Genomic DNA, 18,827 nt, shown 5'->3' with positions numbered 1-18,827 from the left:
TTTTAAATGTACACTATACCCCTAGATGAATTCCCTGAGGGGTGTAGTTTTCAAAATGGGGTGACTTGTGGGGGGGTTCCACTGTATTGGTGCTTGGGGGGTCTTGCTAATGCGACATAGCACCCACCAAAATTCCACCAGAATTTGTGCTGCAAACTCCAAATATCACTCCTTCCCTTCTGAGTCCTGCCACTTTTTGGTCACACATGAGGCATTGCCGTACTCGGGAGAAATTGGGGCACAGATTTTGGGGTGCTTTGTCTCCTTCATTCCTTGTGAAAATGAAATATTTTGAGCCAGAACTGCATTTTTGTGTAAAAAAATGTAATTTTTCATTTTCACTGCCCACTTGTATCAAAATTGGTGAAACCCCTGGGGGTTTGAAATGTACACTATACCCCTAGATGAATTCCCTGAGGGGTGTAGTTTGCAAAATGGGGTGACTTGTGGGGGGGTTCCACTGTATTGGTGCAACATAGCACCCACCATTCATTCCACCAGAATCTGTGCTGCAAAATCCAAAAATCACTCCTTCCCTTCTGAGTCCTGCCATGCACCCAACTGGTATTTTTTGGTCACATGTGAGGCATTGCCGTACTCGGGAGAAATTGGGGCACAGATTTTGGGGTGCTTTTTCTCCTTCATACCTTCTGAAAATGAAAAATTTTGAGCCAGAACTGCATTTTTGTGTAAAAAATGTAATTTTTCTTTTTCACTGCCCACTTGTATCAAAATTGGTGAAACCCCTGGGGGTTTTAAATGTACACTATACCCCTAGATGAATTCCCTGAGGGGTGTAGTTTGCAAAATGGGGTCACTTGTGGGGGGGTTCTACTGTATTGGTGCTTGGGGGGTCTTGCTAATGCGACATAGCACCCACCAAAATTCCACCAGAATCTGAGCTGCAAAATCCAAAAATCACTCCTTCCCTTTTGAGTCCTGCCATGCACCCAACTGGTATTTTTTGGTCACATGTGAGGCATTGCCGTACTCGGGAGAAATTGGGGCACAGATTTTGGGGTGCTTTTTCTCCTTCATATCTTCTGAAAATGAAAAATTTTGAGCCAGAACTGCATTTTTGTGTAAAAAATGTAATTTTTCATGTTCACTGCCCACTTGTATCAAAATTGGTGAAACCCCTGGGGGTTTGAAATGTACACTATACCCCTAGATGAATTCCCTGAGGGGTGTAGTTTGCAAAATGGGGTGACTTGTGGGGGGGTTCCACTGTATTGGTGCTTGGGGGGTCTTGCTAATGCGACATAGCACCCACCAAAATTCCACCAGAATCTGAGCCACAAAATCCAAAAATCACTCCTTCCGTTCTGAGTCCTGCCATGCACCCAACTGGTATTTTTTGGTCACATGTGAGGCATTGCCGTACTCGGAAGAAATTGGGGCACATATTTTGGGGTGCTTTTTCTCCTTCATACCTTCTGAAAATGAAAAATTGTGAGCCAGAACTGCATTTTTGTGTAAAAAAATGTAATTTTTCATTTTCACTGCCCACTTGTATCAAAATTGGTGAAACCCCTGGGGGTTTGAAATGTACACTATACCCCTAGATGAATTCCCTGAGGGGTGTACTTTGCAAAATGGGGTGACTTGTGGGGGGGTTCCACTGTATTGGTGCTTGGGGGGTCTTGCTAATGCGACATAGCACCCACCAAAATTCCACCAGAATCTGAGCTGCAAAATCCAAAAATCACTCCTTCCCTTCTGAGTCCTGCCATGCACCCAACTGGTATTTTTTGGTCACATGTGAGGCATTGCCGTACTCGGGAGAAATTGGGGCACAGATTTTGGGGTGCTTTTTCTCCTTCATACCTTCTGAAAATGAAAAATTTTGAGCCAGAACTGCATTTTTGTGTAAAAAATGTAATTTTTCTTTTTCACTGCCCACTTGTATCAAAATTGGTGAAACCCCTGGGGGTTTTAAATGTACACTATACCCCTAGATGAATTCCCTGAGGGGTGTAGTTTTCAAAATGGGGTGACTTGTGGGGGGGTTCCACTGTATTGGTGCTTGGGGGGTCTTGCTAATGCGACATAGCACCCACCAAAATTCCACCAGAATCTGAGCCGCAAAATCCAAAAATCACTCCTTCCGTTCTGAGTCCTGCCATGCACCCAACTGGTATTTTTTGGTCACATGTGAGGCATTGCCGTACTCGGAAGAAATTGGGGCACATATTTTGGGGTGCTTTTTCTCCTTCATACCTTCTGAAAATGAAAAATTGTGAGCCAGAACTGCATTTTTGTGTAAAAAAATGTAATTTTTCATTTTCACTGCCCACTTGTATCAAAATTGGTGAAACCCCTGGGGGTTTGAAATGTACACTATACCCCTAGATGAATTCCCTGAGGGGTGTACTTTGCAAAATGGGGTGACTTGTGGGGGGGTTCCACTGTATTGGTGCAACATAGCACCCACCATTCATTCCACCAGAATCTGTGCTGCAAAATCCAAAAATCACTCCTTCCCTTCTGAGTCCTGCCATGCACCCAACTGGTATTTTTTGGTCACATGTGAGGCATTGCCGTACTCGGGAGAAATTGGGGCACAGATTTTGGGGTGCTTTTTCTCCTTCATACCTTCTGAAAATGAAAAATTTTGAGCCAGAACTGCATTTTTGTGTAAAAAAATGTAATTTTTCATTTTCACTGCCCACTTGTATCAAAATTGGTGAAACCCCTGGGGGTTTGAAATGTACACTATACCCCTAGATGAATTCCCTGAGGGGTGTAGTTTGCAAAATGGGGTGACTTGTGGGGGGGTTCCACTGTATTGGTGCTTGGGGGGTCTTGCTAATGCGACATAGCACCCACCAAAATTCCACCAGAATCTGAGCTGCAAAATCCAAAAATCACTCCTTCCCTTTTGAGTCCTGCCATGCACCCAACTGGTATTTTTTGGTCACATGTGAGGCATTGCTGTACTCGGGAGAAATTGGGGCACAGATTTTGGGGTGCTTTGTCTCCTTCATACCTTCTGAAAATGACAAATTTGGAGCCAGAACTGCATTTTTGTGTAAAAAAAATAATTTTTCATTTTCACTGCCCAGTTGTACCACAATTGGTGAAACCCCTGCGGGTTTGAAATGTACACTATACCCCTAGCTGAATTCCCTGAGGGGTGTAGTTTGCAAAATGGGGTCACTTGTGGGGGGGTTCCTAACTTTTAGCATGTTATGGTGCCTAGAAACCTACATGGTGCCTAAAAAATAATCTCATAAAAAGGAGGCTCCAAAATCAAGTAGGTGCTCCTTCTATTATGAAGCCTGTGGTTTGGTCACCGTGCACACTAGGGCCACATATAGGATATTTATGAAAACAAAAGAATTGGGGGAATCAATTTTTAGTCACATTTCTCTAGTAAAATGTACTGTGTTCCTTAGAAAAATGTATTAAAATTGCAAATCTGCAAAAAAAAAGAAATTTTGAAATTTCACCTACACTTTGTTTTAATTCCTGTGAAACACCTAAAGGGTTAACAAACTTCCAAAATGCTGTTTTGAATACTGTGAGGGGTGCAGTTTTTGAAATGGCATCATTTATGGGGGTGTCTCACATACAAGTCCCTCAAAGTCACATCAGAACTGAACTGGTCCCTAAAAAAATCAGTGTTTGAAATTTTCTTGAAAATTTGAGAATTTGCTATTCATATTGTAAGCCTCCTAGTGTCCCAAAAAATTAAAAGGAAGTTGAAATAATGATGTCAACATAAAGTAGACATATGGTCTATGTTAGTTATTCACTATTTTGAGTGGTAAGATTATTTGTCTCACAAGCAGAAAATTTAACATTTTGCAAATCGCTAAATTTTCCATTTTTTCACGATATTTTGGTATTTTTCACAAAAAAACACAGACTGTATCGACGAAAATTTACCACTAACTTGAAGTACAATGTGTCACGAAAAAACAATCTCAAAATCACTGGGATAAGTAAAAGCAAAAAAAAGTTATCCCCACTTAAGTGAGACATGTCAGAATTGAAAAAAAGGGCTCTGTCAGGAAGGCAAAAACAGGCTCTGTCAGGAAGGGGTTAAAACACACCTCAGAGATAAACAGGAGGCTTCTGGTTACCCCGATTGGTGTACAGACTCTGTGAAACAACAAGAGTACATAGACGCGTATCAAAAAAATGAGGGCATAGCTTTAAGACACGAACACATAAATGTCAACCCCGCCAAAAGACAAATTTCTAAATTGTTTTTAAACTCATTATGGGGTAAATTTGGTCAACGTAGCAACATGCCCAATACTTGTCTAGTGACAGATCCTGATAAGCTTTTTGAATATGCCTTTCAACCACACTATGAGGTGTCTGCTTTAGACTTCATAGACTCAGAAACTGTTATGGTCAACTGGAAATACGCCAAAGACCATTATACCAGGTCTTCAACAACAAATATATTTATAGCAGCATTTACCACAGCGCACGCCCGCGTCGAGTTGTACAACCTATTGGATAGATTACAAGATAGATGTCTGTATCACGATACAGATTCTGTAATTTTTGTCAGCAGGCCCGGTGACTGGAATCCGCCATTAGGCGATTATCTAGGGGAGTTGACCAGCGAACTACCATCTGGTACGCATATAACAGAGTTTGTTTCAGCCGGCCCCAAGTCATACGGCTATAGACTAAGCAACGGCAAGACGAGCCTCAAGGTCAAAGGTATAACGTTGAATGTTTGTAATGAGCAGCACGTTAACTTTGACAGTCTGAAAGAACTGGTCTTAGATTATCCTTTAAACCCCAAAGGCGAGGATCAGAAAAAAATTGTGACCAGGCAGCCCGGTATAGTACGTGTGAAAAAGTACTGGCAGATTGAAACCCGTATGCTGCAGAAAACGCAAAAGTGCGTTTACACTAAACGTAACCTCACGGATAATTTTACAACCCTACCATTTGGTTATTAAGATGGATATCCGTTTTCAACACCCCTTCTCCTGTATTTTAGCCGGACCCTCCAATTCGGGGAAAAGTTATTTTGTGAAAACGCTAATACAACACGCATCCACACATATGACGCATGTACCTGATAATATTGTTTGGTTTTACACCTGTTGGCAACCGATATATGACCAACTTCTGAGTGCACACCCTGGTATGCGTTTTATAGAGGGGTTGCCCGAGTCATTTAGCGACGACCAGCTTTTTCCCCCTGATAAGATTAATTTAACGGTGATAGATGACTTGATGGATGCAGCGAGTAATAATTCTGAGGTTGAGAAAGCGTTCACAAAGTATGTGCACCATCGTAATCTCAGTGTCATGTACCTTGTGCAAAACATATTTTGTCAAGGTAGAAAGAGCAGGACTATACATTTAAACACAAAATATATGGTCCTGTTTAAAAACCCCAGGGATAAAATGCAGGTTAGCATTCTGGCTAGACAAATGTACCCATCAAAATATCGTTTTTTTCTTGAAGCCTATGAGTCCGCTACGGAGCCTCCATACGGTTATTTACTGGTTGATTTAAGAAACAATGCCCTTGATGATTATCGTTTACGAAGCGGTTTATTCCCCCCCGACACACCAGTAGCTTATGTTGTTAAGAAGCGGGGTTCTAAATAGCTATAACCGCGCATCCTATAGTCATTCATTACCGCTTCTAACAGCTGTGAACATGTCGACCAGGATAAGGCGTAATTGGGCCCTTTTAAAAACCCTCATTAAAGCCAAACCGGCCCAAAGAAACGCTATATTATCCAACGCTTCAAACGATTTGGTGACAGCCATATGTGAGATTGCTCTCAATACGCTTAAAGGTAAAATACCCCTGTCACAGCGCCAGTTGAACTACCTTAAAAAGAAGAGGTCCCTTATAAAATCGCTTTGTAATAAGAAATGCGCCATTGGGAAAAAGAAGAGGTTGGTGAAACAGTCGGGTGGGTTTATCGGATCGTTGCTAGGATTTGCCATTCCATTAATTACCGGACTACTGTCTAACCGGTGATGGAATACGCTGAGAAAATGTATCTGGTCCCCCAGCAACAGATAGACCGTTTAAACAACAAACCAAACAACGATGATATACGCAAAACAGCCACGCAAGGCCTAGATGCTGAGATCATAAGTATACTACATAATAATGCTTTATCAGAGTATGAAAAGGCAAAACGCTACACAGCTGTGTTACAGAGATACCTGGTGTTGAGTAAACAAACTGATAGAGAAATGTCAACTTTAACGCTTTTATCACCCGGTGCAAATGCTGTTGAGGATACAACTAACCCTACACAAGACGACGCTACCGACGCTGTTTACCACGATGTCTTGAACAGTGTTAATGCGCGGTATAAAAAGAACTGTGAAATACTAATGAGTAAAATGGTTCGCTCTAAAGACATTGCGAATTGGGACCGCAAGGGTGTGTTTATGTATAAAGGCGTCACAGTGCCAGGATCCAATGTGTTAGACTTGATAAGGGGTATCACGCAAAATCACAGCGTGACGAGTCATAAAATGCCTAACGGATGGATTGAATTTATGCGCGCTATGGCTGAGTTGAATATCCCGTCCACTGTAGTTGGTAATGCATCAAACAGATTACAGTTAGATCGCTTAAAAGCTGAAATCTACGATGATGAAATTGGCAATGTAAATATAGCCTCCCCAATACACAACATTAAAAAAAGTCGTATAAATGCTTTAAATTCCCCCGGGTTAACAACGCCACACGGATACTTACTACCGAGGAAAAGATCCGTAAATCTGTTTCAGGATTCGCAGTGGTTGAACCTTTAACATATAACTAATTTATAATGTTTTTATACGATGTATTTTTGTGTGTTTAATTTGTACGATGACGTTTAATTTGTAATGTATCATGTATTTAGTGTATTGTTTTAACTGTAAAGTTTATCGTGTTATTCGTGATTATTTTGCTGTAAATACATTTTGTCTGTACCAATAAAATATGGTTATGATTTATAAAATGCTGTTTTGTTCTTTGATTCTAACCAGTTTGTCTGCAAAAATATGTAATCACACGATATAAAGTTCAATAAGCAAGATTTTTTAATAGAAAGTAACCATAAGCAATGTACATACAGCATTTCAATCACAACATTAGTTACAAGTTACACAAACAATTTTGTATTACACATTATTTTTATCAAACACATGTTGGTTACTGGTGACACAGGACTGTATACAGTTACCCGTATATCGACTCAAACAATGACTTCTAGGGAGACGTCTTACAAAGTTTGATACATAGCGATCATTACGTTTTGTATCAAAACTAAAACGGTCCAACACATCTGTATATTTGTAATTTTTACACATGAAAAATATAAAGTATATACAATATTGCCCACAAACGGTACTGTTAAAACCTTGCAACTGCTTATTTTGGTGGTAAATTCTTTTTGAATTTGAGTTTAAAAAATTTATTATGGCCTTTGGGAATAGGGGATTGTCAGGTTCTAAACCGTAAGAGTCCAAAAAGTAACACTCGCGCTGGTTGTTAAAATAAACGGCCAACCAATGCTCCCCCGGTTGGGCGCTGTTGTGTGTGTTGATTACAAACGCGCAGGGGTATTGCGATAGTTTACCGCTCGGAAGCATATCACACGGGTAGGTCCCTTTAAAAAACAGGCGCGTCACCGGATTAGCGTACAGTATACAATTTATCTGTAATGTGTTCATATCGCTGATGGGGTGATGAATATTGGTAAATATACGATAAATATAAAAATTATTTATTTCATTTATAGATAATCATACAGCACATCGCGCCGCTGGTTGATCTCGATGATATTATCAAATAATGCGTATATTATTATGTTGACTGTCCGGTCTAGTGCTCCTGCAAACCGGAATTCAGCTCGTAGATTTCCGGTTCTGATTAGAGACAGATGCTCCGCGCATTCCTGTTCAGGCGACAGATCAAAAGCAAATAGTGTGTAGCCGTTGAGGTACTCTTCACGGTCAATTAGTATACCCGAATCTGATTTCTGCTTATTTGTGATCTGAATGAGCGACATATACTCGCGAACCGCGTTACCGTGTTCAAAGTCTGGTTGAAATGGTTTGGCCGGATGCGGTGTTCCATCCAGGTATAGGGATGCGAAGTTTACATTTTTATGTTCAAACCGTAGAGGGTTTTTGTCATAGGCTCCTGAAAACGCTTCATTATCTACAAAAGCGGCTATAACTGTTTTTGGTACCTGGCCTAAAAACAGGTTTTCTAAATTAAATACGCGGCTCCCCGTCGGTATACTATAGATCTTCATGCCCACTCTATCGATCGCGTATTTGGCGTTGGTGGCCAGTAAGGCCTGGGCGTGTCCAATCCGGACTGCGGGTGAGACCTGAACTCTTTTCACAAACAGGGACGCTGCAACAATCTGAATTTTAAAGGCCTCCGCTTCAGCAGACATTAAGCAGAAAGCATCTTTGTTTCTGATGAGTTTTATCTTCAAGTCCACGGCGTTCAATATTAGTTTATGTTGATGAAAAAGGTCACAGTGTAGCGGCCCCAATAATTCAACCGTTCGACTTTGTGCCGTTGTTCTTGCCCTTTTTATAAACCCTGTGTTTACACCATCCAGGGCTCTTGTGTTGTGTTCTCCAGCCACATCTTTGTAGAATAATCCAGTTGTGTGTTTTGTGGATAACGCATCTGAGCTATAATTCAGTATGGTCTCTATGTAGGCCCTATAAGCGTAAAGATTATTGGACTGCGATATTAGCCTATCGCCCAAAGTGACATCAACCTGACTAAATAAAGTTGCTATGGGGTAATTAATAAGAGCGACCTTGGCGTCTTGAGGTATAGCCGTGTTATCAGGCCGTACGATCTTGCAGGTCACGTACAGCAACGTGTTGTTCAGATCGTAGTAGTGTTCACCGCTGGCCGCTATGTAGAATTCAAGCGGCGCGGTCTCGGATAATGCCGCCAAAGGTTGAACTTCGACGTAGAGGCTTTTCTCTACGCTGGTCTGCGTCGGTGGTACGTCAAAAAGGTCAAGTTCAGATTTTGCGCATTCCATGGATTCATTGTGTATGAAAGACATGCTTAAAAAATATCACCGACCCTTCGCTTCGGTTTCCTTTTTTTAATTAAGCCGCGTCTGCTCCGTTTTTTGTTTAAAAGGGGTCTGCACCATGTCGGAAGTCGTATTGCCCGCTTCCGTTTATTTTTAGCCGCCCCTTTCCTGGCATAGATTAAACCTGATCCATCTTGCTTCGCTTGATTTGCGTCGTGTATTTTGCTCACAACAGCCGCTGTGGCTTGTCCGATGACGTCTTTCGCGATGTTGCGTGCTGCATTCTTCACGTGGGGCTTTGCTATCGCCAGCCCTCTTCGGAAAAGCGGTACCGCTTTTCTGAACAGGCTTCGAAAAATTCCACCTAAACCGCACCCGTACATATACGCGCTGCCGTGAAAACCGGGTAATCCATTACCGGCCTGTGTTTTATAATATTGCGCGTAGAGCCCCGGGTCACCATAATTTTTAACGGCCACCATTGTCTTTAATAAAATTCGGATTTGCGGCGTCTGAAATGTAGTTTCACGTTCGCTTTCCCAAACTTGAATGACATGTTTTCGTTCTGATCATTCTTTATCTCTATGGCTATAGTGTCAAAATGCGTCTTGCACAACGGAACATAATCGGGCTTCTCATACCGTATAGTGACCATCTCGTTGTTACGGCCCTTTATTTCAACGGTGCGCAACAACGGAACATAACTATCACCGACCCTCTGATGTTCGATAATATCTGTGTACACGAAGAGCGTATATTGCCCGCCGTTGATGTCGGCGCACGGTTTTAAAAACTTAGTTTTCGGGTATAACCCCAGTATTCTCGACAATTTAGGACCGGCTGTGATGTTGTACATCGCCTTGTTGTCAATGATTATCTCTCGTTCAAGCGGATCGTACAATAGTTTTAAACCATCCAGTTTATGTCGGTCAATTTCAGCGTTGAAAGAAAACAGTAACGCCCCGATGGTTTCATAAAACCCCGGTTTAACGCAAACCCTCGTTGCTGTACCGCTCGTCCCATCCCACTTTGTTATTTTCAACACACAATCACGCACATCGATTGTATTCCAGGTGTGTGGGTATTGTATTTCTGTAAGAGCTACTTCCCAATCTCCACTTAAGTCTATAGGCCTTGCTAACTTTGTGGTATAGTCAGAAATCTTATTTTGTGGAAATGTATCGGCTGAGGCGTTACTCGGCAATGTTATGTAGAAGGGTTTGTCATCCATCTTCCTCTTTGTTTATATATCTTTTATCTCCGATGCAGCGACCCAACTGTTAAATTTTGTGGGGTATCCACGCCACTTGACTAATACGTGTTTCCTCCCTCTAACCGTCTTATTTTTTAAAATCTTCTCCACTTTGTAAATCCTATTATAGTTTTTCGGTATACTTTGAAGTTCTTCGGGGTAAAAACTACCCGTTATAGCCTCCCCGTAGAGATCCTCCAACGTGTAAAGCGGCTTAAGTCCTTTAGTGTTCACGCCGCGTATTACAAATATTTCCTCAGAAAAACTCTGTTCGTAACCTTTCTGAAATATATCCTTATATTTTGAGATACGAACGTGGTCCCCGACCGCTAAACAAGCCTTTGTTTTCTTACTTCTAAAGTAATCGCCATATATCGTCTTGAAGACATCCAGCGCATTAGAGCCATCCACCTCATTCGGCGCCCGCTTAATCGTTCTATGGTATGTGTTATTATAACTGGTAATGAACGCTTGTAAAACGTCTATATATCGGTATGTATTATTCGCCGTGAAATATCGCCACATTCGTGTTTTTAAAGTCCTATTGAAGCGTTCTATAACGGCTGCTTTCACATCATTATTGGTTGTGAAATGTTGTATACCGTATTTTTCTAACAACTTTTTTAGGACTTTGTTTAGAAACTCTTTACCATTATCGGTTTGTAGTTTCCGCGGTACGTCCCCCTGTTGGAATAATTTTTCAAAAGCCTTAGCGACAGTCGTCGCGCTCTTAGCAGTCAGACTTTCAGCCCAGGCCCTCTTACTGAATATATCGATGACGGTTAGTATATATTTTACGCCGTCGTTGTGCTTTGCCAGATCTATGAGTGATACCAAATCACATTGCCACTGTTGATTTATATCCGATACGCATATCATATTCCTTTTATAGTTTTTTCTAGCCGGTTTGTGCAATGTGTACGCGTCTTGCTCTTGTAACCATTTTCTCACATCGGATCTTTTAAATTTATTTTTCAAAGCTTTATAATATTTATCAAAGCCACAAAAACTCCCCGGCTTTAATACGTTATAATACCTGGCTTTCAGCCGGCTGTTTTGATGATCGGCGTTGCGCGACATCCTACACAAATCAAATTTGATATAAAACAAGATCTACATTTCTACGAATTATATATCTGTTGTATACCATATTTTTCTAACAACTTTTTTAGCATTATGTTTAGAAATTCTTCCAGCTGGTTAAGATAACATTAAGCGAGCTTTATATATGTGTTATTTCACATAGTCAATATCAGTGTATGAAGTTACAGCCTCAAACCAATTATATTTTAATACGGGGGTTAATATTATTTATACCACTTTGATATCAAACGTGATACGATCATATCAAGTTTGATATCAAAGTGGTATAAATGGGGGCGTGGACAACCTGTATAAAAGGGGCGTGGACCTGTCAAAACCAATTAGTTTGAAGAAAAAGTGTGCCTTATCTACTCCCTCTCACTGTGACTCTGCCTCTCCCTGTTCCCCTCTGCCTCTCCTTGTGACACTCTGCCTCTCCCTGTCACCCTCTCCCTCTCACCCTCTGCCTCTCCCTGTCACCACCTGCCTCTCTCTGTCACCACCTGCCTCTCCCTGTCACCCTCTGCCTCCCTCTGTCACTCTGCCTCTCCCTGTCACCATCTGCCTCTCCCTGTCACCATCTGCCTCTCCCTGTCACCCTCTGCCTCTCCCTGTCACGCTCTGTCTCTCCTTGTCACCCTCTGCCTCTCCCTGTCACCCCCTGCCTCTCCCTGTCACGCTCTGCCTCTCCTTGTCACACACTGCCTCTCCCTGTCACCCCCTGCCTCTCCCTGTCACCTGCTGCCTCTCCCTGTCACACTCTGCCTCCCCCTGTCACCAACTACCATGTTACATATTGTGAACTTCGGTTGAGGTGGAGGTGGGGGACCCACATTATATTTCTGCTCACCACCCACAAGTTCCACCACTGATGTCGGAGCAGGGCCACACGCCCCTGGTAACTATTTAGCTGATGTAACATGGGAATCAGACACATTTCTATGTCCTATTGTAGAAGACCTTGACTTCAGTAATCTTTAAGAGAATGCTAGACCTGCAGTAAAATTCTTATTGGGCCAGCATTACCCTGTGCGTACAAATTCCTCCATAATATAATATGACTGGGTGTGTATGGTATATTATATTGGTCGTTGGGAGAATGTTAGACATTTATATTACTACTGAAACGCGACCAAACTCTCCAGTATAATGGAGGAAGGGAATAAAATGTTTAATCCAATTTATTGCCCATAGGGTATTAGTTAAACGGTAACGCCTAGCACTCATGTGTAATGCAGACCTCAAACAGAGGGGTGTCACAGATAACAGGTCACGTCTGCAGAGACCCCAGGGGCACATCTAAAAATGATGCACCCCCCAAAATGTATCATAATTATTTTACCTAGATGCTCCTTGCCAAGAGGTAACATGCCTGTTGCCAGGGTTTTTTCCTCATTGCCATGGGGTACTTTCTCATTGCCAGTGGTTTTTTCCTCATTGCCAGGGATTACATGCTCGTCGCCAGGGGTTTCTTCCTCATTGCTGGGGGTACATGCTTGTTGACAGGGGTTTCTTGCTTGTTGCCAGAGGTTTCTTCCTCGTTGCTGGGGGGTACATGCTTGTTGCAAGGGTTTTTTGCTCATTACATGGGATTACATGCTCGTTGCCAGGGGTTTCTTGTTTGTTGCCACGCTGTACGTGCTGCATACCTCCCAACTCTGCCAGGTCTGCAGGCGGGACGCTGCTGCGCGCCGAAATTTCTGGGGGCGTGGCCTAAATTTGGGGCGTGGCCTATACTTGCGGCTCTCCCGCGAGGCCACGCCCCCATTTTGCCGCTATGGGGGCATGACCCAGAGGCTCTGTGAGCGTTTATTCCCCGCTGCTTAGCAGCTGACAGGGGGGACTCCCAACAGCCCCCCCACACCGCGGGACACTGCCGCCCGCGGGTGGGACAGCGGGACAGGCCCTGATAATCGGGACTGTCCCTCTAAAATCGGGACTGTTGGGAGGTATGGTGCTGTGCTTTGTTGACAGACGATAGAGGTCCAGTAGAACCTCTAGCATTTGTCTCCTCCAAGCAGCGGCCATTTTTGGAGGGCAGTTTTCAGTAGATTTCATGCGGACAGCCAGACCACTTGGAATCTGGAGAGAGCCTGCACCCCTGCAGCGCTGCCTCCCTCCGCCGCCGCCTGACCTGCATTGCATTACAACTGAAATAACACGCAGAAGTAAACGATTTCATATAACAGTAACAGCGGTGCACGCCTGAACCAAGCAACACTTGAATTGCCCCCCCTCCATGACTGCAGGGAAAGCTGCGGTCGTACCTAGGGGTAGCGGTGGCACTTGTGGGTTGTGGGCTCAGGTACAAAAATCTGATTTGGGCCCCCCATATCCACCCCAAACCATTTCCAAATATGCAGCACCCCCTGTTCGTAGTGTACACATTTCATGCGGAATGTGGCCGTGCGTCCGGCTCGCACATGCGCAGAGACGCCTCTGCACATGCGCAGACACAAAACATCGGCGGCACGAACGCACGCGGATAATACCGCACCAACCAGAATAAGGGCCAGTGTATCACGTGTTATCCTGTATTTCTTCTTTCTGTAACCCCCTTTTGTCCACTAGGGACTAAATACACTATTTTGGAGAATCTATCTCCGCACTTGTTATATCGTGGTCTCGTCTATTATTCGCATCTAGCGATAGCGTATATTACGGACATTGTCCTTAAAAGGTATTCGCAGATTAGAGACTAAGTACTGCGAAGGGATTTCCAATTACTGTAACTGATTTATTGTGTACAATACACGGAAAAGGTACGCTACGCTGCACTACGTTTTGTTCGCACGTAGCTAGGAATAAAGGGTACGCAGGTTACGGAATAAGTACGTAAACTGCACATTTCACTTATTGTTCTTTAGCTATATAATTATTACCATTGATACTACTCACACCTGTACTGCTTCCATCTACCCATACTACAGTACTCTCACCTGTACTACTCTCACCTGTACTGCTCCCATCTACCCATACTATGCACATCTGTACTGCTCTCACCCATACTACTCTCACCTGTACTGCTCCCACACATACTACTCACACCTGTACTGCTCCCACCCATACTACTCACACCTGTACTGCTCCCACACATACTACTCACACCTGTACTGCTCCCACCCATACTACTCACACCTGTACTGCTCCCACCCATACTACTCACACCTGTACTGCTCCCACCCAGATGCTATATCCAGCAGGTCATTATCATTTAGCCTGTTTCTCTATATAACTATTTAGATAAAAAGAAAGAGAAGGGAAACAAACGCCCACTGGTATAGAGTATTAGTATGCAATGGATATTAGTAACCCACTGCCTCTCCCTGTCACCCTCTGCCTCCCCCTGCCACCCTCTGCCCCCTGCCTCTCCCTGTCACCCTCTGCTCCCCCTGCCTCTCCCTTTTACTCTCTGCCCCCCCGCCTCTCCCTGTCACCCTCTGCCTCTCCCTGTCACCCTCTGCCTCTCCCTGTCACCCTCTGCCTCTCCCTGTCACCCTCTACCTCTCCCTGTCACCTGCTGCCTCTCCCTGTCACCCTCTGCCTCCCCCTGCCACCCTCTGCCCCCTGCCTCTCCCTGTCACCCTCTGCTCCCCCTGCCTCTCCCTGTCACTCTCTGCCCCCCCCGCCTCTCCCTGTCACCCTCTGCCTCCCCCTGTCAACCTCTGCCCCCCGCCTCTCCCTGTCACCCTCTGCCCCCTGCCTCTCCCTGTCACCCTCTGCCCCCCGCCTCTCCCTGTCACCCTCTGCCTCCCCCTGTCACCCTCTGCCCCCCGCCTCTCCCTGTCACCCTCTGCCTTCCCCTGTCACCCTCTGCCCCCTGCCTCTCCCTGTCACCCTCTGCCTCTCTCTGTCACACTCTGCCTCTCCCTGTCACCCTCTGCCTCTCCCTGTCACTCTCTGCCCCCTGCCTCTTTCTGTCACCCTCTGCTCCTCCTGCCTCTCCCTGTCACTCTCTGCCCCCCCCCGCCTCTCCCTGTCACCCTCTGCCTCCCCCTGTCACCCTCTGCCCCCACCTCTCCCTGTCACCCTCTGCCTCCCCCTGTCACCCTCTGCCCCCTGCCTCTCCCAGTCACCCTCTGCCTCTCTCTGTCACACTCTGCCTCTCCCTGTTCCACTCTGCCTCTCCTTGTCACATTCTACCTCTACCTGTCACCCACTGTCGCTCCCTGTCACACTCTGCCTCCTCTGCCTCTCCCTGTCACACTGCCTCCTCTGCCTCTCCCTGTCACACTCTGCCTCCTCTGCCTCTCCCTGTCACACTCTACCTCTCCCTGTCACCCTCTGCCTCTCCTTGTCACCCTTGGTCTCTCCCTTTCACACTCTGCCTCCCACTCCCTCTCACTGTGACTCTGCCTCTCCCTGTTCCCCTCTGCCTCTCCTTGTCACACTCTGCCTCTCCCTGTCACCCTCTCCCTCTCACCCTCTGCCTCTCCCTGTCACCACCTGCCTCTCTCTGTCACCACCTGCCTCTCCCTGTCACCCTCTGCCTCCCTCTGTCACTCTGCCTCTCCCTGTCACCATCTGCCTCTCCCTGTCACCATCTGCCTCTCCCTGTCACCCTCTGCCTCTCCCTGTCACGCTCTGTCTCTCCTTGTCACCCTCTGCCTCTCCCTGTCACCCCCTGCCTCTCCCTGTCACGCTCTGCCTCTCCTTGTCACACACTGCCTCTCCCTGTCACCCCCTGCCTCTCCCTGTCACCTGCTGCCTCTCCCTGTCACACTCTGCCTCCCCCTGTCACCAACTACCATGTTACATATTGTGAACTTCGGTTGAGGTGGAGGTGGGGGACCCACATTATATTTCTGCTCACCACCCACAAGTTCCACCACTGATGTCGGAGCAGGGCCACACGCCCCTGGTAACTATTTAGCTGATGTAACATGGGAATCAGACACATTTCTAAGTCCTATTGTAGAAGACCTTGACTTCAGTAATCTTTAAGAGAATGCCAGACCTGCAGTAAAATCCTTATTGGGCCAGCATTACCCTGTGCGTACAAATTCCTCCATAATATAATATGACTGGGTGTATATGGTATATTATATTGGTCGTTGGGAGAATGTTAGACATTTATATTACTACTGAAACGCGACCAAACTCTCCAGTATAATGGAGGAAGGGAATAAAATGTTTAATCCAATTTATTGCCCATAGGGTATTAGTTAAACGGTAACGCCTAGCACTCATGTGTAATGCAGACCTCAAACAGAGGGGTGTCACAGATAACAGGTCACGTCTGCAGAGACCCCGTGGCAATTATAAAAATGATGCACCCCCCAAAATGTATCATAATTATTTTACCTAGATGCTCCTTGCCAAGAGGTAACATGCCTGTTGCCAGGGTTTTTTCCTCATTGCCATGGGGTACTTTCTCATTGCCAGGGGTTTTTTCCTCATTGCTGGGGGTACATGCCTGTTGACAGGGGTTTCTTGCTCATTGCCAGGGATTAAATGCTCGTCGCCAGGGGTTTCTTCCTCATTGCTGGGGGTACATGCTTGTTGACAGGGGTTTCTTGCTTGTTGCCAGAGGTTTCTTCCTCGTTGCTGGGGGGTACATGCTTGTTGCAAGGGTTTTTTGCTCATTACATGGGATTACATGCTCGTTGCCAGGGGTTTCTTGTTTGTTGCCACGCTGTACGTGCTGCATACCTCCCAACTCTGCCAGGTCTGAAGGCGGGACGCTGCTGCGCGCCGAAATTTCCGGGGGCGTGGCCTAAATTTGGGGCGTGGCCTATACTTGTGGCTCTCCCGTGAGGCCACGCCCCCATTTTGCCGCTATGGGGGCATGACCCAGAGGCTCTGTGAGCGTTTATTCCCCGCTGCTTAGCAGCTGACAGGGGGGACTCCCAACAGCCCCCCCACACCGCGGGACACTGCCCCCCGCGGGTGGGACAGCGGGACAGGCCCTGATAATCGGGACTGTCCCTCTAAAATCGGGACTGTTGGGAGGTATGGTGCTGTGCTTTGTTGACAGACGATAGAGGTCCAGTAGAACCTCTAGCATTTGTCTCCTCCAAGCAGCGGCCATTTTTGGAGGGCAGTTTTCAGTAGATTTCATGCGGACAGCCAGACCACTTGGAATCTGGAGAGAGCCTGCACCCCTGCAGCGCTGCCTCCCTCCGCCGCCGCCTGACCTGCATTGCATTACAACTGAAATAACACGCAGAAGTAAACGATTTCATATAACAGTAACAGCGGTGCACGCCTGAACCAAGCAACACTTGAATTGCCCCCCCCCCCCCCTCCATGACTGCAGGGAAAGCTGCGGTCGTACCTAGGGGTAGCGGTGGCACTTGTGGGTTGTGGGCTCAGGTACAAAAATCTGATTTGGGCCCCCCTTATCCACCCCAAACCATTTCCAAATATGCAGCACAGCAGTGGGTAATAGGGGGAGGCAGAGGGTGACAGGGAAAAGCAGTGGGTGACAGGGCTAGTGTGACAGGGGCAGCAGTGGGTCCCTTAGTTCTAAGGGGCCCCCGTTGCACTGCGCCTGCCACACCAATGATAATTCTGCCTTTTTCTAGGGGCACCAGTTTTGGGGGCTGCAGAGGAAGCGAAAGGTGGGGGGTGATGGCAGTCCCGGACCCCACAATTTCTGATCACACGTATATATTACTATAAGTGTACAGAGAGGTAAGTGCTACTCACCCAAGTAGATCTTCCCATCCCGAGTAAGGAGCGCCGCCCCAACTCGGAACTTGCTGTAAGGGCAATGGGCAAACATTTTGGCTTCTTGGCTCTGTCGCAGAAGGTTCTGTATTACTTCTGGCCCCAGGATGGAGGCCGATGCACCGGTGTTGGCCGATAAGTCCTCTTCTTGGCTAGCGAGGTGATTGTTCATCTTCTGTGTATAGTATGCTGTGTATATGTACTGTATATACGTGTGTGCTCTGTAGGCTGTATACTAGGTCAGTCAGTGTCAGCTGTGTGTGATGTATACTATGTCAGTCAGTGTCAGCTGTGTGTGATGTATACTATGTCAGTTAGTGTCAGCTGTGTGTGTGACTTATCTGCCGGGTGAGTGTGTATGAGGTCTGACTGGCACAGGTGACTGGCTGCAATGTATCCTCCCCCACGGGCGTGTGTCCCAGTAAGAGCTTCCAGTGTCTTCCCTGTCAGGTGTACTGGGCAGTCACTGGGTACTGGGGGATGAGTGACAGGCTGCTGACCTGTTCCTAGACTTGTGTGCAGCAACTGTGACCGTTCAATGTCCACATCCTGTGCTGCTGCGGCTCTGCCAGGTGTATTGTACATTAGGGGGGGGATTCAGATGGACGCGATGTTAATAAGCAAAAGACCTTACACTCAATTGTGTTGTCAGCCGCCCGTCCCGAGCAGGCATCCACAAACCTGCGTTCATAGTGCTCCCCTTCTCCATCAAATGGTTTCTCCTGCCTTTGGAACTAAAACTCAGTTTGATCGAACTTTTTATTTCTTCCGCGAATCGCTGAAGGCGGGGCTGCGCTCCTGTGGGAACA

General features: G+C 45.8%; 1 protein-coding gene across 1 annotated transcript in view; it reads right to left on the bottom strand.

Moving 5' to 3' along the window:
* Positions 1–18,465, bottom strand: part of CDA (cytidine deaminase) — a 53,176-nt gene extending 34,711 nt beyond the window's left edge. Inside the window, exon 1 of the mRNA XM_083161946.1 lies at positions 17,998–18,465. Coding sequence (XP_083018072.1) covers positions 17,998–18,190 — 193 coding nt within the window. The 5' untranslated portion in view covers positions 18,191–18,465. The remainder of the gene's footprint in view (positions 1–17,997) is intronic.
* Between the last annotated feature and the right edge of the window lie 362 nt (positions 18,466–18,827).

Source organism: Crinia signifera, chromosome 19 (genome assembly GCF_055691185.1).
Source record: "Crinia signifera chromosome 19, ASM5569118v1, whole genome shotgun sequence".
Taxonomy (NCBI): Eukaryota; Metazoa; Chordata; class Amphibia; order Anura; family Myobatrachidae; genus Crinia; species Crinia signifera.
This window is presented reverse-complemented; position numbering and strand designations above follow the sequence as displayed.